The sequence below is a fragment of the Rhinolophus ferrumequinum genome, chromosome X (genome assembly GCF_004115265.2).
Source record: "Rhinolophus ferrumequinum isolate MPI-CBG mRhiFer1 chromosome X, mRhiFer1_v1.p, whole genome shotgun sequence".
Taxonomy (NCBI): Eukaryota; Metazoa; Chordata; class Mammalia; order Chiroptera; family Rhinolophidae; genus Rhinolophus; species Rhinolophus ferrumequinum.
This window is the reverse complement of record NC_046284.1, coordinates 115,498,978-115,521,823: the sequence shown is the minus strand read 5'-3', so window position 1 is coordinate 115,521,823 and position 22,846 is coordinate 115,498,978. Positions and strand designations below refer to the sequence as shown.

The following is a 22,846-nucleotide window of genomic DNA, read 5'->3' as shown; positions in this document are numbered from 1 at the left end:
ATTCGTTACGAAGTTTTGTTACAAAACTATAAAAATGGGCACATGGTAAAAAATTTAATTAACAGAAAAGTACATCTCACCTTCCCTTCCTAGACCTTTAATCCCATTTGCACAGCCAACAGATTGCTTATCTTTCCAGAATTTTGCCAAGTATACGTTAAGGAATACGTTCCTCCTCCTTCCAACAAACATACAAACAAAACTCACCCAAAACCAAATACAGGAGTATACTACACTGCATGACACCAAACCTTGCATTTTTCCTTCTTTATTCCGACCTCTCTCATACATGCAGAAGCGTGCATAAAACGAAGAATGGTTTACAGACTAATAATGAACTCACTACCCATGCAGCCACACCCAAGTCAAAAAGTAGCACTCCAGGAGTTAGTTGCCCCTGGGCTTTCCCCAGTCACAAACCTCTTTCTCAACTGGAGTTGCAACACTACCCTGACCTTTAAGATAACTTCCTTGTTTGGCTTCATAATTTTACCATCATTATATGAATTTCTAAAGACTGTTTTTAGTTGTGTGTGTGTTTTGCTTCTGAACTTTTTATAAATGGAATCATTCTGTATGTGTCAGGTTTTAGAGTCATCCATTTATCATGAGTAGCTACAGTTCAGGCCTTTCACTGACCTATAGTATTCCATCGTATAAGTAACTATACCAGTTTACTTCTCCAGTCTGCACTGCACGGACACCTGGGTTACGTCTAGCTGTGGAGTATCACAAACAATGCTGCTGTGAACATTCCTGGCCATGCGCACGGGTTTCTCCAAGGTCCTCCCCACTTTCCCCTCCAACAGCTGGTTGGAAAACAAATTTTGCGGGAGAAAGAACAGTTAAATGGACTGTAGTCTTTGCTCTGCAAATCACTTAACCTTTCTGCCTCTCCATTTGTTTTCTCATATGTAAAATGGGGGCACGGATAGATTTGTTAATCTCTAAAAGTCCTTCCAACACTTGGAAATGTTTTTATCCATATTGAGAGCTAGTGATAACACGTGGATACCTGAGACAAAATGGACACTCAACTACCTCTTATTCCACACTTCCGTATGTCCCTGCCTTCCGTCTATCTTCCTTTCGTATTTACTTCTTTGTCTCTGTGCTACTTTCTGGACAATTTTTCAAACAGTCTACGAAAGAGGACTTCCAGAACTGCTTCAGAAAGTGACAAGAACGATGGGATAAGTGTGTTCCAAGTGAGGGGGAGTATTTTGAGAGGGATTCATGGCAATGTGTCTTTTACTGTACTCAACTTTTTTTTAAATTTAAACATTCACTGTACTTGGTGATCACACCTCACATATTTGTTTCTGCCAGGTCCCCAGGGTACTACTGCTTTAGGTTAAATGCAAATGCTCCTGGGGCAAAAGTAGCTTCGGTGTTCTCCTTAGCTCTCTGGGTTCTACCCTTTAGACTTTGGCCTGATAACTTATGCTTATATCTTCAGCTTTTTGAAGCTTTTAAGGTTTTAAAAACATATTTCAACTATCATTTTAAGTTGCTTTATTAGGACAGTTGGTCCAAATAAATTAGGTGACATATTACCAGAAGTGGGATTTCTGAAAGTCATGCTTTCATAAATTAAATTATTTTGGTATTATTTCTAAATAGGTATAAAGATCTACCTTATTCCTTTTGACAGCTACATAGTATTCCATGGTTCAGGTATATCATAATTTATTTACTATACCACTAATGATGGATATTGCAATTTTGTTATTTATAAATACTTCATAAATGTTCCTATAAAATCATCATTGGTTACATGTGCAAGTATAACCTCAGAACAGATTTCTAGAAGTGAAACCACAAGAGTAAAAAGATGTGTATGTGCAATTCATATTTTAGTAGTTACAGCAAGTTTCCCTCTGAGGAGGGTGGACCACTTTACATTCCCAACAATATTATTTCAGAATGCATATTTATACTAAGGATATTAATCCTTTGTCAGGTGTTACAATTTCGTTTTACATAATTTGTCTTTTTATTTATTTTACTTTGTTCAGAGTATGAACATTTTAAATGTAATCAATCTTTTCCTTCATGGGTCTATGTCCACTATGATATTTTATTTATCTATTGCTCACATTCATGCTCAATACACATTTAGTGAATTCACTTTAATAATTAAAATAGTTGTAAAATAAGTTTAAAAGGCCTGCAAAGTGTAAATATTTACTATCGGGCTTTCAAAGAAAACGTTTGCCAAGGATAAAGAAAAAAATTAAATGATACCACAAGGAAACAGACAAAGCCAAAAGGAGGGACTACTGGCCTGGCCTCCTCATTGGTGTCATCTAAAAAATAAGGGAGGGGGCATTATTCTAAATAAAAGAAAACAATGAGAGATATAATAATCAAGTGGAAGTGTAAACTTTGATGGGACCCTGAGAAAAACAGCTATAAAAAAATTTTGTGTGGCAGTTAAAGACATCTGAATATAGACTGAATAGTAAATAAGATTAAGGGATTCTTATTAATTTTCTAAGTGCAATAATAGTATTGTGGTTACATAGGATAATGTCTATTTTTAGAAAATTCTTGCTAAAATACATAAGAGTGAGGTATTATAATACCTGCAACTTTCAAATGATGCTGCAGAAATGTACACATACTTATACACATACACCAAGCACAAACAGATGAGGCAAATATGAATTTTTAAAAAGTAACTATAGTTGATTCCATGTGGGGACTAGAGATCATCACTGTACTATTCTGTGAGCTTTTCTGTATATTTGAAATGTTTTATGAATGAAAAAGAGCAGGTTACAAAAGAACATGCATCTTATCATCACATTTTCATGTAAATTTGCATACACTCATTTAAAAAAATCTGTAAGAATATACATGCCAAAGTGTTAAAATTGGTTATATCTCAGTAGCAGAATCAAAGGTAATCATTCATTTCTTTTTAAGATTCTCTTGCTTAGTCTAATATTTTACAAGGAATGTGAATTACCTTTGTATATTAGGGGAAAAAACCTCTCTTTTAGAGAGCTTTGTATTGAGGGTAAACTGTTCATGTTTGGAATACGTTATGATTCATATTTGCTATTCCTTTATCATATTTGCTATTCCTTTAAAAGAGATACTGTGGGATACCGATCTCAAAGACCAGAAAGAATGTGTTTTCAGAAGCTTCCTATATGTTACCTTATGAGGCTTATTAAATTTTCATAATCTTACTAGAAAAAGGGATCATTTTTAGATGATACATTTATAAGTAATGTCATAATATTTTTTACAGAGGTATCAGAAAGGTAATGATCCTTTAAATACCATTTTTCCCAATCACTGAATTGCTTATACTTTAAGAACCTTTCTTTCAATGTCCTATCCTTCATTCAAAATAGCACTAATCCAAAAAAGCAAAAGCAAAAAGCAAACATCGACACTAACTTTAATTCTTCTTTCCAGAGCTGGAATCACCAAAAAGCGATTATCTTCTTTATCTTGAAGTAAGTCATCTTCATTGCAATCCAATGTTTCCCTCTAATAAAAAACAAATACACTAAAATTGAAATTTTGAAACAAATTGAAAATTCGTAAGATTAAGAATACACAATCAAAATTTACCCAAAGGGCAGTTTTCCATGTTACACACTAGTGTATAAAATACAAAATATGTATTTTCCCCATCTTCTTGTAACTAGAAAAAATTACTATTATTACCATTATTCCCACCCACGTAACATTTGCATACTGCCTTCAAAAAGTATCAGCTTAGTAGACTTTCGTAAAATTGTAAAATCCCATAACTAGAGAAAATAAGAATTATCCTCATTGTACTAATGAAAAAAATTGAGGCTCAGGCATTTTAAATAGATCTGAAATTTTCGGGGTATTATTTCCCTTATGCCCAGCATCTTCAGATATTATGAACTACCGCTTGTTTTAATAAAGCAGTTTCACTTGATTTTATTCCTTAATTAATCCAATATCATGTTTATTGATATGATTTTCAGAAGCAACAATAAGTTAATTTAACACTTGAGTGACCACCATGTATACTATTTTCAAAGGCATAGTCAATTTGTGTAACAGCTGTTGAAAGGCGATTCAATGTATAGTCATGTGCCACATGACATTTCAGTCAACCACAGACCACATATACAACAGTGGTCCCATAAGATTATAACGGAGCTGAAAGCTTTCCATCACCTAGTGACGTTGGACCCATCATAACATTGCACCACAAGGCATTACTCATGTGTTGTGGTGATTTTGGTATAAACAAACCTACTGCACTGCCAGTCGTATGAAAGTATAGTGTGTACAATTATGTACAGTACATCATACTTGTCATCGTGATGAATGACTGTTACTGATTTATGTATTGACTATAGACTTTTTAATCATTATTTTATAGTCTACTCTTTCCACTTATAAAGTTTGCTGTAAACAGTATGTTGTATTATGGCAGCAGCTTCATAAATCTCATGTTTACCTCATCTCTTGATTGCATTTTCTTTTGTGCACGATTTAACCTCATTTTTTAATTAATTAATTTATTATTTTAAATTTTTACCGGGGAATATTGGGGAACAGTATGTTTCTCCAGGGCCCATCAGCTCCAAGTCGTTGTGTCTTCAATCTAGTTGTGGAGGGCACAGCTCACTGGCCCATGTGGGGATCGAACCGGCAACCCTGTTGTTCAGAGCTTGTGCTCTAACCAACTAAGCCATCCGGCCACCCCAAACCTCATTTTTCAAAAATAAATTTAGTGTAGCCTAAGTGTACAGTGTCTATAAAGTGTACAGCAGTGGACAGTAATGTCCTAGGCCTTCACACTCACTCACACTCTCACTCACTGACTCACCCAGAGAAGCTTCCAGTCCTGCAAGCTCCATTCACGGTGAGTGCCCTACTCAGGTGTGCGATTCTGTATCTTTTTTACTGTATTTTTACTGTACCTTTTCTATGTTTACATATGTTTAGACACACAAACACTTACCATGGTGTCACAACTGCCTATAGTATTCAGTACAGTACATGCTGTGCAGGCTTGTAGCCCAGGAGCAATGGGCTACCCCACACAGCCTAGGTGTGCAGTAGGCTAGACCGTCTAGGCGTGTGTAAGCGCTTCTATGATGTTCGCATAGTGATGAAATCGCCTAACGATGCATTTCTCAGAACGTACCCCCATTGTTAAGAGGCATATAACTGCATTTTTAAAAGATTCAATGCATGTATTTTTAAAGTTCAAAGTTTACTTTAAAGTATGAAATCACAAATATTTAAATAGTGGGTCAAAAGCTTTAAAGCACTCAAATTTCCTAAAATGGTGCTTAAAGTATTGTATAAAAAGTAAACAGAACTTACTGAATAGTTTATGTTGTCAAGATCTGTTATCTTAAATGAACTCAGGCAATCTGAATTTAAGGAGTCCTTAAAAAGTAGCAGTACTTGTTCAGTTCCAGTTCCAAGAAAGTCATCTATCAGTACTGAGCTAACTTTTTCCCATTTAGCAGCAATCTGAAAAAAAAGAGTTGTAAAGAAGGAATAGAGAAGGGAAAAAAATCAGTTGTGAAAACTTGTTGCATGCAGTTGTAATGTGTTATCATCAACCTTATATGCAAGTAATGAAAAATAAACACTAAAAACTAAAATACATTGAGGGATCAGAAAACATAAAGAGTTATAACTTTATAAATAGAAAGGTACTTAAATTTAATATTTTATCAACATTTGTCCAGGGACTGTAACGTTGCTGGTTTCTATATTAAAATTTTATTATAATTTATAAATTTAATACTTCTCATGACTAAATATTTTGGAAATTCTAGCATTTCTCACGAGTAACTCTAGTGCAGTTTCTTTCTCTAACAGTTAATTTAAGTGTGACCCTCACTCCCATAAGCTTTGGTGGATATGTATTTATGATTGGACAAGAAATTCGGTTGTACTAGATCAATACAAGGTGCCAGTGTGCACTTTAAGAGCTCTCAAAGCAGAATAGCCTTTAAGAGTCAAGATGGTCTACGGCCATACCACCCTGCACATGCCCGATCTCGTCTGATCTCAGAAGCTAAGCAGGGTCGGGCCTGGTTAGTACTTGGATGGGAGAGTCAAGAAGAACGTAATACCCTAAATCCTTGTTGGGGAGAACATAGCCATTATCAGGGCCACAAAAGAGGAGGGATCCTAATAGTGGGGCACCTAGAACCATCCTAGCCTAACGGAATGATTTGACCAGTTTATATTAGAATGTGAGACCCCAGGATTAAAATAGAAGATAACTTTTTAAAGGTTCATTAATCATCTGAGAAACTAACACCACGGGGATCGGATACCCCTTCTCCCTCAGGCAGAAAAGCTAAAACTCCCACTGAGAATCCCAGGAGCACAGATACATCGAATAGGTGATTCAGGAGGGTGGCCTGCATTAGAGCAAGAATATACGACTCTTCAATCTATGTAACCAAATATCAACCTTTCCCCTATAAAGCTAATTTACAAAGCAGTGATTTTTTCATTTATGCAGGAAGAAGGTGATTTGTAAAACCGTATCCTTCTTCCTCCCAACCCCTCACCGGTATCATGGAGTATAATGAAGTATACGAAGAGACAGTAATAAGAATGTGCTCAGTATGCAAACACCATAAAGCTGTGCACTCGTGAATCCACACACACATTCGCAATCTACAGCTCTAGAACCGTGCTGTCCAAAAGAAACACAGGCAAGCCACAAATGCAAGGCATATATATAATTTTAAATTGTCAAGTAGCCTATGAAAGAAAATTCTCTAGCAACAGTGAAAAAAAAAGTAAAAGTAACTTTATTATGTTTTAATTAATCCAGTATATCCAAAATATTAGCATTTCAATTCAATATAACCAATAACAGTGTTTAGATAGTTTACTTTCACTTTTTACTATAGTTTTACTGTACCTTTTCTATAGGGTTAGATATGTTTAGACACACAAATAATTACCGTGGTGTTACAAGTGCCTACAGTATTCAGTCTTTGAAATCTGTGCATTTGACATTTCCAGAACATTCTACTTCAGACTAGCCACATGTTGAATAACCACATGTGGCTAGTGGCTACCATATCAGACAGAACACCTCTAGAACATATTTACCTCTTTCTATCTACAACATACCGATATCCGTTTCAGGTATACTTGACAATGATCTCAATTTTGAAATGATACAGATTCTTGCCAAATATATCCAAAGAACAATATATTGGATTCTTGCCAAAACTTGCAGAGACAATTTCTACTCGAGAGAAAGCCTCAGAAGATAAAAGCTACTCATGTATTTCTCTAGACTCAGCTCTGTTTCAAGTCCTGTCACTGGATAAAACATTATACCTGGGAAGGTTGATTGAGAACACACAAACCTTGATTTTCATTACTTATTTTAATGTATGCTTATTTGTATTTAACCTATCTTTGTAAGCTGCCTTAATTCCTTTACAGAATGAGGTAGGTAAAGGATAGATGGATAAATCCATAGCTAAACCAAAGGAAGACTCTTCTGTTGTTTTCTCCCATTTGGGGGAAAAACTGCTACCATAGACACTATTTTATTTTTCAATAATGTATTTATTTTATTATTCAAAACCTCTTACATAATACCATAAACAGTAAATTCCTCTCAGAACTCAAGTGTTAGAAAATATTTTTTTCCTTAATAGTGTATGTTCCATTCAATCGTAAAACCTGCTGTATTTACTTCTTTTGTCTTAACTGCTAAACTAAGTGTATTTGCTCAAATGCAATTAATTCCCTTACCTCTCCTCCCCCTTTATTTGTAGATTGTTAGCCTTTATTCCCATTTTAAAAGTAATCAAATATTTTACTCTAAGCCATGTCTAATTTTTTTTTAAACTAGGTTAGTATAAATGTAACACCAACACTGAAGCAGGAGCTGCACAACTCCCGGAGTGGCGAGGTTACTCAGGCATTTTAGAAGCACTTTACTTGGCAGACATCAGGGCGTAACTCCAGAGCTCTCAATACGAGGCATTTGAGCACAGTTCAGAAGTACAGACTCCCTGAAGAGGTAGCGTAAGGGGTATGGCAGTAGAGACTCAGGTAACTTATGGAAAGGATTGTGGTCCATTGTAGAGAAAGAACCACGGAACACAACTTCAAGGCGGGGAGGCCAACAGTTACAGGTCCACTTCCAGGCAGTGACATAGTCTCCTACTTGGGGTAACGTGTCAAGTGGCAGAATTCTGCAGTGTCCAAGCAGGGGACCCACTTCAAGGGAGTGAGGACTATGTTCCACTGAATCAATGAGGCAGAAGGGAATGGTTTTTCTTTATCCAGGTGAGTACGAGACTTTTGTTCGGTCTCTGTCATTGACGGCAGCCCTGGCCCTTGCCTAATAATAGCTACCTTTCACTAAGCTTCTTCTATGTGCCAACCACTGTGCTAGACACTTCCCCATGTCATTTTATTTAATTCTCCCCTCTCAGAGGCAGGATGATTTCAATTTCATAAAGACAGAAAACGAGTTCACGAAAATGAAATACTTTCCTTAAGGTAACACCATTAAGTGGCTCAACTGGGATTCAAACTCAGGTTGTGTTCTTTCCACCACCCTGATCCCAATAAAGATTACAGGCTATACCAGATGTTTCCCTCCACCATTTCTTGAAAGGAAAAGAAGTTTAAAAAGACAGAAACTGTTACCTTCCAAATAACCTTCAAATAAAAGTAGAATGTAGTTTTAAAAGACGGCTTTTAAAATAAAATAGGCTAGCTTTCAAATTCTTTTCTTTTTTTTTTTTCTTTCTTTTTTAAGGAGGGCGCAGCTCACAGTGGCCCATGCGGGGCTCGAACCGGCAACCTTGGTGTTATTAGCACCGCGTTCTAACCACCTGAGCTAACGGGCCACCCCCTCAAATTATTTTCCTCTATGTGTTACAGAGGTTGAATACCGTTATATAACCCTTATTAACATAAAGGTAATTTACAAGGCAAAGCCTGATAAAACACAATTTCAACCTGACGTTTCCACACACACACACATACAAAGTAACAATAAAAAATGCCTCTTAAACCTTCTAAAATATTTATCAGTGTTCCATATCATGGTGATAATACAGTGACAGAAATTTTAATTGAGCTTCTAATTAAACAGATAGGGCACACAAAGTAAGGCAGTATCTGCTTTTTACCAAAGTAGCGCAAGAACTTAAAAAGCTGTATAATGAACTAAAGAAATACTTTTGGAAGACACATTTCTGACGGATAATGATTATTTATCTTGAATTACAAACACTGATATCACATAACTGAATGAGTTGATATATATCTTAAGCCAGGACGATGCAGTGTTACCAAAAAGCAGGGTCAGAAATATTATTGGTGCAGACACCCAGTTACAAACCTCCAATTTCCTATTTATTTTTGGCACCTTTTACCTGTTACTGAACACTCTACACCAGTGAGTATTCTAAAGTAATTTTCAAACCCTACATTAAAAAATATGACTACTGTATATGTGGATAAAATGTGAATGTTTGCTAAGGACAACTCTGAGTTTCAAAATATAACATACCAAAATTCTCTAAGCAACAGTTTTTAGAAAATTAACACTTATCACTTGTCTCTGGAGAACAATTATTTGACTCTTAAGGGACAATGATATATTTCAAGAAATTCCTCTAGATTTCATTTTAAGTTTAAATAGATGATTACCAACTTTAAAAAGTTGAACTGATTTGAGTTTTCTAAGAAGGCTTATGAAGTCAAGTCACTAATAATCTTATTATTCTAAATAAAAATATGCACCTAATTATCACATTAATAAAAATTGAGTTATATTAAAAGATAAATACATAATAATTGTAGTTATGTATTTACATATTCCCAACCAACTCGAAGGTTTTATGGCTCAAAATGGCAGGGCAAAATCCTCATCAGGTAGTATTCAGATAACTTTAAGAAAAAATAATAATACATACGACTTTCTTATAAGTGCAGCACTAAAAATTGATTTGGATAGTAAGACCCCAAATGAACTCTATAAAGTATAGGAATGTTTAATAGGTCGAAGGCTACACCAACTGAATGATTATGAGAATAACTACTGTACCTGAAAGTTCTTTCCCCAAACAGCACAAACATCACTGGACCTAAAGGACACAAGGAAAAGGAGGTCTCCGCCCGAATCCATAAGTTGAATTGCACAAGGATCTCCAAATGGAAGCTGGCACACACTTTTAGGAGTCCCATTTTGGAATGCAATCAGCTGATCCTTTCGAGTAAGAGCAATCAGAGACATTCTTAGCTGGTTGTTGACGATCTCAGTTGCACAGACATGCACACACGTGATCACACTGCTGTAAGCCGGAGGGATAATGTACGTATCACTTATAACTTCTTCACTTTCAAGGGCGTATACACAAAACTTGGTATTCCAAAATGCATAATCTGATTTTGAAGGCTTTGGGGTGCATTCTTCCTCCGATGAATAGCATTTCTTTTGTCCTAATAAAACCATACCTAGATTTTCAATCTCTCCTGCCCACTGAATACAGGAAAAGTTAACAGACACAGTAATAACTCTGCCAGTTTGGGGAGAGATATAGAAGACTGTTTCAACATGATTCCATAAAATTAAAGGGCCATCAAAGACCCTTATGCCGTCCTTCAACTCATGGCCTAGTTTGAAACTCAAACACTTTTCAAACTTATTGGTACTATGAAGAAATAGTAGAAAATATTTGAAAACATTATTCTTTTCATTGCATTGTATCACAATATAAGGGAGATTCATTCCAGTTCTGAAATCTGACACACAATTGCAACACATAATTTTTAGATAAGAATTTTCTTCCTTTATGCTGAAGAATCCAGTGGACTTCTGAACAAATGCTCCTGTTTCTCTGTCAAACACCATTCTTCTGACATGCAATATGGGTATTTCTGCAGGCCCTTTATCTGCAAAATTTCCTTTAGACAATTGAAAAATAAGCACTTCCCCATTATAACACAAGAGCCTTTCTTCTTCATTAGATGGACATTGCTCGCCATTCCACAATATCAAGTCTTTGCATTGGTCCAATTTTTGAATGCAAATTGATTCCATTTGATACTTTTAAACCTAAAAATGAAATGAGAATGACTGCCATCAAGTAGGCAGAGTTAAAAGAAAACACGTTTTTGTTAGACAACTATTATATAGGTAACTATAATTTTATTAAGGTAACATTTTTAAGTTTTTTATGTTATCTTAATGACACACTTATCAAAAAATACATCCCAAGTATTATTTCTGTACAGCCCTTAAAAAACACAGTTTGCAAAGAATACAAATAACCACATCAAAACCAATAACTGAATGTGTTGACAGTAACTATGAAAAGCTGTTGTCTAGCCAATAGAATGTGGTAAAAGTGACAGTGTTTGTCTTCCATGACTGGATCATAAAGTATGTGACTTCATTATTGACCTCTACCTTTGATCACTTACACTGGGGAAAGCCACCTGCCATGTCAAGACACTCAGGCAGCCCCTTGGAGAAGTGCACACAGCAGGTAATGATGGCTTCCTGCCAAAAGACAGCAAGGGACTGAGGTCTTTTGCTAACAGCCATGTGGGTGACTGCAAACATTCTGTCTGGCTCAGAGAATTTCTTGAGGGTTCCACTTCTGTCTCTCAAACCTACTGACCTAATCTGGTTTCCCTACTTTTATTACAATGACAACTCAGTCAGTGATTTAAATTAAACTGCTCCCATAGCCCAGGCATTTGGGTCCCTGCTTCCCTGAGAAAGGAGCTCATACAAACTGTATGACCAAAATGAAAGCCCAGAAAGAAAAACAGGAGATGCTATAATATGGCTTGAAAAAAATCTCTGTAGGAGTAAGAGACATAAATCTCAAATCTTACTTTGCAAAAACAATGTAGTTTTATGACCTAAGTAAGTCACTATTCTTATTCAAAGTAGAAAAATAGAGGATTAGTAATATTATAATGAACACAATAATTAAATAATAGCTATCAATTATTCATACTTATGTGCCAAGTACAATACGTGCATTATTTCCTTTAAGCTTACTATTATTCAAGTATTCTTATTATCCCATCTTTTAAATGAGAAACCTTATTTTAAAGGTCAGAAAATTTTCCAAGGTTACAACACTACTAATTGGCAATGGCACTAAATTTGGAGGAGCAGCTGGCCCTCTGACTGCTGACCCCACATTTGTAACCACCACACTCTACTGACATGCATTCCCTTACTGTGGCACTGGTATAAGAAAGGCAACTTGAATTAGTAAAGAACAAAGGAACACCTCCCACACACAATTAACATACATATAAGAAACAGATGTGGATCTCTCTTGATTCAGTGGCTACATTTGCTGAGTCACTCCCTTTAACAGTTACTGAACGCTTAGCCAGACACAGGAATGCTGGTCTGCCTTTTCTAGCCGTGACTTAGGGCAAGTTACTTTGTGCCCCACACCCACATCTATACAATGGGGTATAGTAACAGTATCTACCTCACAAGGTATTGTAATTAACTAACATAACCCACTTGAAATAGGACCTGGCACACAGCAAGTCCTCAGTAAAGGTTATTTGGTTACTAGGTTACCATTATTATTGTCCTCATCATCACCATGGCTGGTTAATACAGTACTTAATCTTATAAATATCAGAAGAACAGTTGCATACTTAACGGTTTTTGAATGCTGAAAGGTCCCTCTCCACTATAAATAATTCTAATTCATATTCTCTTTTATCCTGTGGATCATTTACACCAGGAAATCGAACTATTTCAGAAATAAATGAAAACTATGTCATTTACAAGTAAATAATAATGTTCTCCTCTGTTGAATAAGAAGCAAACTCCAAAGGCTGTTTTGTTCTTTTATTATAAAAATCTACCAATAGTCCAATTAGAAAAAAAGCATCACTGAACCATTCTCTACAAGTTTAACTTAAAGTAGCCTGCATTTTAGAGAAATGACTTTGATTTGGAGGCAATTCTATTTAAGAGCAGACTAGTTAGCATCTACTTTCAAATTGGAGATGCTACACCTTATTGTCTATTTTTCAAATACATCCCTTGTGGTTTTAAAATACGTTGACAAATTCTTTGAAACTCCTTCCATCAAGAAGTGACATTTAATTCTCTCCTTGAGTGAGGTCTGGTCATTATGATTTGTCTAGCCAATAGAATGTGGTAAAAGTGACAGTGTTTGTCTTCCATGACTGGATCATAAAGCATGTGACTTCATTATTGACCTCTACCTTTGATCACTTACACTGGGGAAAGCCACCTGCCATGTCAAGACACTCAGGCAGCCCCTTGGAGAAGTGCACACAGCAGGTAATGATGGCTTCCGGCCAAAAGACAGCAAGGGACTGAGGTCTTTTGCTAACAGCCATGTGGGTGAGCCTTCCTGGGGTCAGATCCTCTACTCCTACTCAAGCCTTTAGATAACTCAGTCCCTTGGAGAGATCTTGAGCCAGAACCACCCAGCTAAGCTGCTCCCAAATTCCTGATCCTCAGAAATTTTGCGATCATAAATGTTGTTGCTTTAAGCTAAATTTGGGAGTAATTCATTATTACGGCATTTGTTTTTCTGGGGTTTTTTTACATTAAATTGATGATACGGTTTTTGAGAATTTGATGAAACCTATGACCTGAAGTAATGGGAGATACTGTATCATAATACGAACTAGCAGAAGTCACTGGCTTACTGGTTTGTTGTTAGGCAATTAATATCAAAGATGTGAGACACACAAAGTAGTTTCAGCTTCCACAGTGAAGAAGATAGGCAAATCAAAGGTGTGGCTTCTATTTATGAACCTATCTTTTACTTTAAAGGAAATAAACATGCTATATTACATCAAAATAGATGAATAACAATTTCTGTATTTCAAATTTCCCACGGCCATGTCAGGTCTTTCAGAAGATTCATTTAAAAAAAAGAAAAGCATTAAAATGACATATTCTGAGACAAAAATCTGAGAACACATTGTTTGTTACTACCTACTCAAAAAGTTTTTCAGATTTTTTAATCATACTAAAAACAACCAAAAATAACTTCTGTATCAAAAAGGATTTTTGTTATTTTAATATTAAATGTCACAACTAAAGCTTAATCAACACAATGCTCGCCAATATCTGAGTGTGATAGAAGTAAGGAGAATCTGATTGCTAAAAGGTCAGTAGAATCTTCCCTTTACTAAACTTTAGAGTGTGTATTGTTGCACCCTGACAGTTACGACTTAGGAAAATCAGGCCCCTTACATTCTGTTCTTTTAATGCTATCACCAAATTCCTTAATTTAGAAATCTCTATCTTCCAACTTTCTGTTCCAATTACCAAAGTTCAGGCTTTCATCTCTCACTTAGGCTGAGGTAAAAAGCTCCTTAATTGGTTTTCCTTACTCTAGTCTCTCTCCCCTCCAATGTATCAGTTTATCTAGACTACCTCAGTTTTTGTCCTAAAACACAAACTCCATAGGGTAACTGCCTCCTAATTCAAAAACATTGCGTGAGCACACCACCCCTTTCTCAACAGATATGATCCATGAATTACTACCTGAAAAGATAGATGCTAAACATTGTATATTGAACATATGAATGATGTACAAATAAAATATTGCAAACCACTGCTATAAAGTTTAGCATGGTATTCAAAGCTTTGCTATAATTCTAATCCAACATGCTTTTAGCATGAGCTCCAAGCAAACACCAAACTTATTCTCATGAACTTAGACTCAAATAGATTTAAAAACATAAATGAATATTAAATGAAACATGATTATGTTTTTCTTTTTAAATACTATTGCCAAGACATCTGTATTTTCAATATGCTATTTAAATGGGCTACCTTCAAAGTTAAAAATTAGAAGCTACTATTAATGTATTTATGAAGATAATTTTTTCCTCAAATTTTCTGTAATCTCAAGGCTTATTAATTTCACATTTTTATCTGTTTTATTTTATACTAATGCAACATCTGTTTTAAGAGTAAAGATCTTAGCATATGTTCATAAAACAAACCTTTAAACCTATGGAATAAGTGGCAATTTTACTTTTTAGATAGAAGTAATCTGGAAACAAGTGAAACTAAGGTTCAATTTAAAGGTTCTTAAACCAATATAAACAAGCCCTGATTAATCAAACCCTGATCATCAGGGCATCAGGCTTACTATTCCAACCTACTAGTCATTTGACTGTTTACTTAGTACCCTTACAACAGTGGCTGCAGAAAAAACAGGTAACTCAAACCAGTTAAATTTTACCTCCTGCTGTAGTTATGTGGGTGGGGGTGGAGGGGAGATTTGGAAGCAGAGTATTTATAAAATGCTGTGTAATTAATTTGAACTTTTCCTGTTCTGTATTACCATTTATACATAAAATGCAAACAGATGTGTAACTACACTAGAAAAATAATAATATATGATAACACAGTAGGTTGGCAAATTATCATCCTCATCTGATCTTCTGCACCAGCCTCCCAATCAAATAAACAATGTTCCCTTTAAACGTTACTAAATTCATTTGGGCACTGTGAATTTCAGAATTCTTTAAATTACTACAGGTCTGGTTCAGGAAGATCCGAAAAGAGCACTATATTATCTGCAGATGAAATCTAAAATAGTCTCTAACAAACTGTATCAATTGCGACCAATACAAAGTATCTTTGGAAAAAAAAAACAAAACACTTAGCTAAAAGTCTCATCTAATAATATTAAACATAATCTTATGAGCATAATACTGATAGATGTGTTTTTTTCCCAACATATAGGACATTGTTACCTAAGTAAATTAACTTGGCTACAGAGTCGGTCCACTGTTAACACTTTTCTCTACCTATATAACTAGACGTTATTTTTTGGGGCCTACCCAGAATCCATCTCCCTTATCCCTTTCCCAACAATACCTAGTGCACCTGAAATGCAGGTGAATGTGGGGGAATGGTGATCCACTAAGAGAGTTAGGAAAGATTAAGTTAAAGGTTTTCTGTGTCATACTAAGGACTTCTAACCTTAGATAGCAATGATAAACCACTGAAAGATTTCAAAAACAGAAATCATGGGATTATACTTCTGAATTATAGAGATCCTGGTGACAGTGTTGAAGATTGGGGTAAGGTAAGACTAGAGGCAGAGCCATCAATTAGGAGATAATTATAAGCACTTAATTAAAGGGAGAGGTGACTTTGGAAGGCAATTTGGCAATAAATGGAAATGCACATATCCAGCAGTTTCAATTCTAAATACGAACTGAGAGAAATAATTCTACATAATAATACATAAAGACATTGCTCTAGAATGTGCTCTGTGCTGTTGTGTACTATTAAAAAAATAGTGAAAACTTCAATGAACACCAATAGAGAAATGAATAAATACAGATGGAATATCATACCATATAGTTAAAATGAATTAGATCTATGTATATCATCATGGCTAGATGGCAAAAATAAAATGAGAAAAATTAAGTTGCAGAAAAATGTATACTGCAGTACATTATTTATCTAAATCAAAACACATAAAACAGGATTATGTATTTTCTGTTTACCTACAATGGCTATATTCCGAGTGCTTTCTCTGTACCAAGTACTGTTGGAATTTGTACTCACTCATTTATTCCTTACGACATCCTTGTGCCATAGGCACTATTATCCCACTTTATAGATGTAGAAACTGAGGCACGGAGTTCAGGGATCTTCTCAAAGGCTTACAGCTAGGAAGTGACAGAGCCAGGATTCAAACTCAGGCAGCCTTGTACGAAATAAAAAAAAGCAAAGCTGTAAAGATTCATGCCACATTCCAAACAGCTACTATTTATTCTGAAGAAAGGGATGGACATCAGGGTAGGGAAGTGGAACCAGAGGAAAACTTTGGCTATACAGGCATACCTCGGAGATATTGCGCATTTGGTTCCAGACACCACAGTAATATAGTATCGCAATTAAGTGAGTCATAATCTTTTTGCTGGTGGCGAGTCTTGCATTCAATCTGTAAAAAATGCAACACCTATGAAGCACAATAAAGCAAAGTGCAACAAAACAAGGTATGCCTTACCTGAAATGTTATTAAGAATGTATCCAAATAATTTCTAAACAGTATTCATTTATTTTCTCTATAACAATGTAAACAAAAATAGTCTGGGGTGAAAGATGCTAAAGTGTCAATCGTGGCTGACTATGGATGGTGGAAACATGGGGGCTGTTCTTACAATGTCCTTGTAGCTTTATCTTTCAATTTTTAAAAAAGGCAGTTACATTGAACGCGAGATGATTTGCTTTCAATTTTTTAACCAACAACTTTAAATACTGCTCCAGCAAGTTATGAATCAATCTTTCTCAATTTTGGCACTTACTGACATTTTGCCCTGAATAACTTGTGGGGGCTCTCCCGTGTACTGTAGGATTTAGCAGTATCCTTGGCTTCTACCCACCAGATGCCAGTAGCAGCAGGACGCCCTCCCAGTTGTGACAACAAAAATGTCTCCAGACATTGCCAAATGTCCCCTGGGAGGCAAAATTGCCCCTTGCTTGAGAACAATTACCTTAATTAATAATGGAAGACGCTTTGCATCTCAACTTTACACAACTGTTTCAGTTTAAAGATTTCAAAGATACATTCCCTATTAAGTATCTCACACTCCCAGTGTTCCCAGGGGTGAAGAAAGTTTCAAGAGAAATATTCCTGAGTATAGCAAGCACTTAAATCTAATTATCATTCCATAAAGTGATGGGCATCCATAGGATGATGGATACAGGTCACAAGACGCCGGCTTCCTTCCCGCTCTCCAGCAATGACAGGACAGGGGAGCAACCCCAGCCCCACTGACCTCTCCGCCAAGGTCGGGTTAGAGAACATACACCGGTCCTACCTCAGCGCGCGGGGCCCTGAGTCCCGTTGTCGCCACTTTCCCCAGGCCCCACGCGGGAGCAGGGTCCGGAGGCTCCGAACCTCCCGCCCGCGCGCAGCATCTTGGGAAGGCCGGTCCAGAGGCTACGTAGAGCTCAGAGGAGGCGGAACCCGCGGAGCCAGCCAGGAAAAGGTTGCCGAGGGAGGCTGAGGAGGCGGGGCCTCCGGGGAACATTGTGAAAGCGAATGGCAGGTGGAGCTGGCTGGGGTGGGGTTCCGCGGGGGAAGCGCTCGCGATCCGGCGGCTGGCGGGGGTGGGGTCCGCAGTGCAGGGAACAGCAGGGGGTGCGAACAAGAAGCGAATGGGAAGCCGGGCTGAGAGCCTAGTCCCGCCTCGAGACTCAGGCGGCCGTAGTGGATTGGGCAGCTCTGCGACGCCTCCGCCCGCCTTCCGGTGTCACGCGACCGCCTCCACCTCCCGCCCTTCGCTCTTTACCTCTGGGCTGGCCTGGTGGGTGATGTGATATTGGGACGGCAGCTGTGCGAGTGGCGATAGCGACTGCAGTCACGTCCGCGCCCGCGACCATGGCCGAGGTGAGGAGCCGATCGCACCGCACCGTTGCCGGCTCCCACCTCAGACCCCAATCCTCCTCTGAGGCCGGTGGCTGCGCTCCCAGGTGCAGGTGGGCTGGGCCGAGGGGAAGCGCGATGGTGCGCTTGGTGTCTAAGCGTGTCTTGTCTTCCTTCCAGTGTCAAGCCCAGAATAAAGCCAAGCTCATCTCTGAGACCCGACGGAGGTTCGAAGTTGAGTATTTGACAGGTGGGTGTCACGTCCTCGGTGTGCAATGAGCGTCCCCAACTTTGCTGGAGTGTTTGCTGGAGTGTTTGCTGGTGTCTCTGCTGGTGTCTCTGTGGGAAGCGTTAGGGACCATTTCGACCCTCACAGGGGCGGTGCCCTGCATGATTCCAAGGTTTTCCTTTCCGTAACGTGCCATGCACGCTGCTCCAGTCGGGGAGGTGATGCGTCCGTTGCTTGCTACAGGGCTAATGTAAGTTGGAAATCGGTGAGTTTCTACGTAGCATCTCGAGTTTATGGAACTTGCAGGACACTTGCTAAGCGCACGGTACTGGTGACACTGTCCAATCCGCGGTTCCTCTGCTGACCTTTCACCAGCAGCAATCACGAAAATGAACGTGGACACTGCCATAATAGTATTCACTCACGTGTACTTAATTGGGGCTCCAGATTCCTTGGATATTTTGCCTAATTCTACATCAGACAACCCAGCATGCTACCCACGGAGTAGGCCCTCCAGTGCTGGAACAAGTTCTTTTCATCCCACACTGAACCTAGCAAAGTACCTGTGAGTCCAGAATTGATGTATTGCTTGAACATTCTGTGTCCAGATGTCACAGATACTTGAGTTGTCCAGTATTTAACTGATGATTTAATCCATGTACAGTAATTTTTTTAAACATGCAGGATAATTTGATATAAATATGGTATAACTATTCTAATCCTGACCCTGCCACTTATTAGCTTACTTGTCTTTTCTGAGCCTCTGTTTTTACATAGCTATAAAATGTGAATAATTAGGAGGCTTAATTAACAATTAGGAGGACATCGAACTGTCCAGCATGGGGTTACATAGTAACCAAAATGACGATTTTGCCTCAATAGTCATTTGGTTACTGTGAAAGGAGTTAGGGTTGACTTTAGTGCTAAGCAGAGAGATTCCCTGCAATTTTAGGTTGCCCTTAGATTATATGTCAGTTGATGACCTAGAACAAATAAGGAAATCTGTTCCAAATGACATGGGCAGTAACCTTTTCATCCCTCCCTGTCAATTTTCTTCACATCCCAAAACTTTGCATCAGAGAGTTGCAAAAGCACTTGATTCACTTTCAGCTCCGAGATCTCACTTCTAAAATAATACAGCTGGTTCCAGTAAAGAAATAATTTTAAAATTGCTTTCTATAGAAACGTGACTCTTATAGCTACACAGTTTATAATATTTTAAGACCGCAGAACTTGATATAATGAGCTAGTGTCTCCCCAATACTCTTCTACTTACACCCAAGCGAGGAAGAAGAATATAGTCATAGAAATGTAGTAGACGAGGTCTTAAAGATCGTCTTGCCCCAATCTTCTTATTTTTAAAATGAAGAAAGTAAGGTTAGAGAGATTAAATGATTTGCCTAAAATCCCTGGTATTAGTGGCTAGGCCAAGGGCTGGTGCTCAGGTCTTCTGAATTTCACTATAGTAATCTTTTGGCAACACCATCCTAATCAAATTGTCATGTCATTCCCCATCTTGAAGCTCTTCGTTTCCTCCCTATTTTGTTTAGAATTTAAAAATCCCAGTTCTTTATAGTGACCTACAATGCAAGGCCATGCACACACACTCATTCTTTCCCCACTCCTCCATCCTCACCTGTTCCTACTTGCTTAGTACAGATTTCACCACTGCCCACACTAAGAAACGTATTATACATTGCAATCCAGTACACATGCACACACAAAACTGAAGCAAAGGTTTGTTACAGAATACTTATTCTGAAAATCTATGACTTCCTGATGCAGTGACCCACTAAATTGTTATCACAACCTACTAACGTGACCCACAGTTTGAAAAACACGACCAGCCACACTGCCTCTTTTATGTTCTTCAAAGACTGAGTCTGTTTCCATCTCAGGACCTTTTTACTTCTCTCTGTCCGGAAGGCTCTTACCCAGATAGTGTGCATGGCTGGGACCTTCTTTTCTTTCCCATCTTGGTTTAAATGTGTCTGAGAAGCCTTTGCTGATTATTAAGTAGCCTACTTGTCTTGTTTATTTTTGTCTTCTTTGCAAGTCTTACCATAGGCCGTAGTTATCTTGTTCATTTGTTTACTTATTGTTCATTTCCTCCGGTAGAACGTATGTAGGTCTGAGCAACCTGTGGACATTAAGGGCAAGGTTGGACTCACCTCTGTATACCTAGCACAGTTCTCGATACATACTCTTTGAATGAATATAGCAGTGCTTAAATATATACATAGGGAGATTAGTCCAAGTCTGTAGTACTAAGAGCTCTCCTAACTGGCTTCCCTCCACCACCAAAATCTGGCAAAGAACAGCCCTCACAATATGTCTCATAAAGACAAATGTTATTTCTAAGTAGAGCACAGTATGGCATTAAGTATAGGGAGGGTTTTGTCCTTAAATATACACACTTGGGTATGTGTGAATGCACGTGGGTGGGTTATCTGCACAACCGTTGTAAATATAAATTTAATTTAAAGACTGGCAAGAGAAAGGGAAATAAAAACCTTCAAATACTTTCTCCCCTTAAACTTTCAGTTGTTTCCTGAAAGAGAGCAGCAAGTAGAGTAGGAAGGTGACAGAAAGGGGTTTTCATTTACCTGTGTTCTCCCTTTCAAGTTTACTTTTTAGAAATTCACTCAGATATTTAGAACATCCACTTTCCTTATTTCTCTTTCATGTCACCCTTTCTATTGTCATTTACAATATTTTGTTTCAGAAGAGCTTAAGGCAGACTTAAGCAATCGTAATGTTTTTCCTAAACGAAAATATTTACTATCTGCAAGTATATCACTTTAAGCACTGGCTGTACTCCAAAAAACTCTTTGAAGGTAGATTCTTGGGAATCCCAAGCACATTTCTGTTTCCATAGAAATTAAATTACCAATTATGGACAGCTGGCAAAAGAATAAAATACAAGTCCATTATTGCTTATCATTAATGGTCCTTTTTTTTCATTGTTTCTGTGAGAAATTCCATGCTGAGTTTCAAATGAGCAACATTTCCTGTTCTCTCTTCCTCCTTCTTGTGGCCAAGGCCAGAGACTAATCCCTTGTGACAATAATTTATTCAGTTCCTCAAATACTCAGTATGTGCTTAATTCTGGGAAACTGTGTGTCAATATTAGAGAAAGTGCTGAAGAAGGATAGAGCCCCTTCCTGAACCACTAGAATCTAGTTAGAGGCGTTAAAACAGAGCTGTTCAAGTTAAGGCAAATTATATCAAGAGTAGTAAGAGTGCTACCATCATTTCTGTAAGAGTCAAAGATAAGGAAAATCACATATGATTGGGGTGCCTGGGTTAGCACAGAGTTAGAGAAAAAAAAATCACAGAAAAAGTGGTGTTTCTCATGGACTTTGGAGGATGGTGGAGCTCGGCCAGGTGGAAAATGTGAACCAGGCGGATCCAATAGTGTGACCTAAGGCCCTGCAGTGAGAGGGTGTGGGGGGGGCACTTCAGGAGGCCCTCAGAAGTCCACTCCGAAGAGCCTAGGGAGGGAGGAGGAGCACACGTGGCTAAGAACGGGGGCCCTGGAGTATCCAGAGCCTGGGACACCTAAGCAATGCCTTTGTGCTTTATGTAGTCAGTTTGGAGAGCTATTGAGAGGTTTGTGGGGTGTTATTTTAGGTTTGTTTCCTGACTTTGCAAGTATGTATATGAATTCATTTAAATGAATTTGGATGATACCAAAAACGTCTGAGAACTCCCCATAAGCTCACCATCCACAGATAGCTCTACTAACAGAGAATGCCTTTTTTCCGGTCTTTTTTCTATACATTTTTAAAAACATAGTTAAAAGACCATCCTGTATGTAATTTTGTGTTGCATTTTTTTACTGACATGTTATTTCCCCATATTTATGAAGTAAGCAACACTTTACATTACCATTTAATAGTCTGTTCTATAAATAAAAGATAGTTTTATCTTTTACATAGTCCCTTTGTGGACATTTATATTCTTCCCAGTTTTTTGTTAATACAACGTTTTGTGCAGATTATTTCCTTCAGACTCATGTCTAAATGTAGAATTACTGGTTTTAGTAGTGTATTTTTAAGACACTTTGTTTCGTATGTGTTAAACTTTCCTCTATAGAAGTTGCAGCAAGATTCATTCCCACCAGCACATATGTATGTGTTAGTCTCACGACAGCCTTACCTATATTTAGTGTCCTCATTTCTTAACTGATGGTGGTTTTGGATTTTGCATTTGATAACTA

General features: G+C 37.7%; 2 protein-coding genes across 6 annotated transcripts in view; one reads left to right on the top strand and one right to left on the bottom strand.

The window, feature by feature from the left end:
* Positions 1–18,036, bottom strand: part of FANCB (FA complementation group B) — a 30,276-nt gene extending 12,240 nt beyond the window's left edge. For 3 of the 4 annotated variants that reach the window (XM_033119458.1, XM_033119447.1, XM_033119428.1), the window contains exons 1-6: positions 17,848–18,036; positions 16,868–16,967; positions 16,589–16,730; positions 10,073–11,104; positions 5,338–5,490; positions 3,415–3,507 (exon numbers count right to left, since the gene is read on the bottom strand). In XM_033119458.1, the coding sequence (XP_032975349.1) occupies positions 3,415–3,507; positions 5,338–5,490; positions 10,073–11,068 (1,242 nt within the window). In that variant the 5' untranslated portion in view covers positions 11,069–11,104; positions 16,589–16,730; positions 16,868–16,967; positions 17,848–18,036. The remainder of the gene's footprint in view (positions 1–3,414; positions 3,508–5,337; positions 5,491–10,072; positions 11,105–16,588; positions 16,731–16,867; positions 16,968–17,847) is intronic. The other variant, XM_033119437.1, reaches the window with a different exon arrangement.
* A 225-nt stretch (positions 18,037–18,261) lies between these two features.
* MOSPD2 (motile sperm domain containing 2) overlaps positions 18,262–22,846 on the top strand; it is a 44,078-nt gene continuing 39,493 nt past the window's right edge. For both annotated transcript variants that reach the window (XM_033115732.1, XM_033115742.1), the window contains exons 1-2: positions 18,262–18,419; positions 18,576–18,645. In XM_033115732.1, coding sequence (XP_032971623.1) covers positions 18,411–18,419; positions 18,576–18,645 — 79 coding nt within the window. In that variant the 5' untranslated portion in view covers positions 18,262–18,410. The remainder of the gene's footprint in view (positions 18,420–18,575; positions 18,646–22,846) is intronic.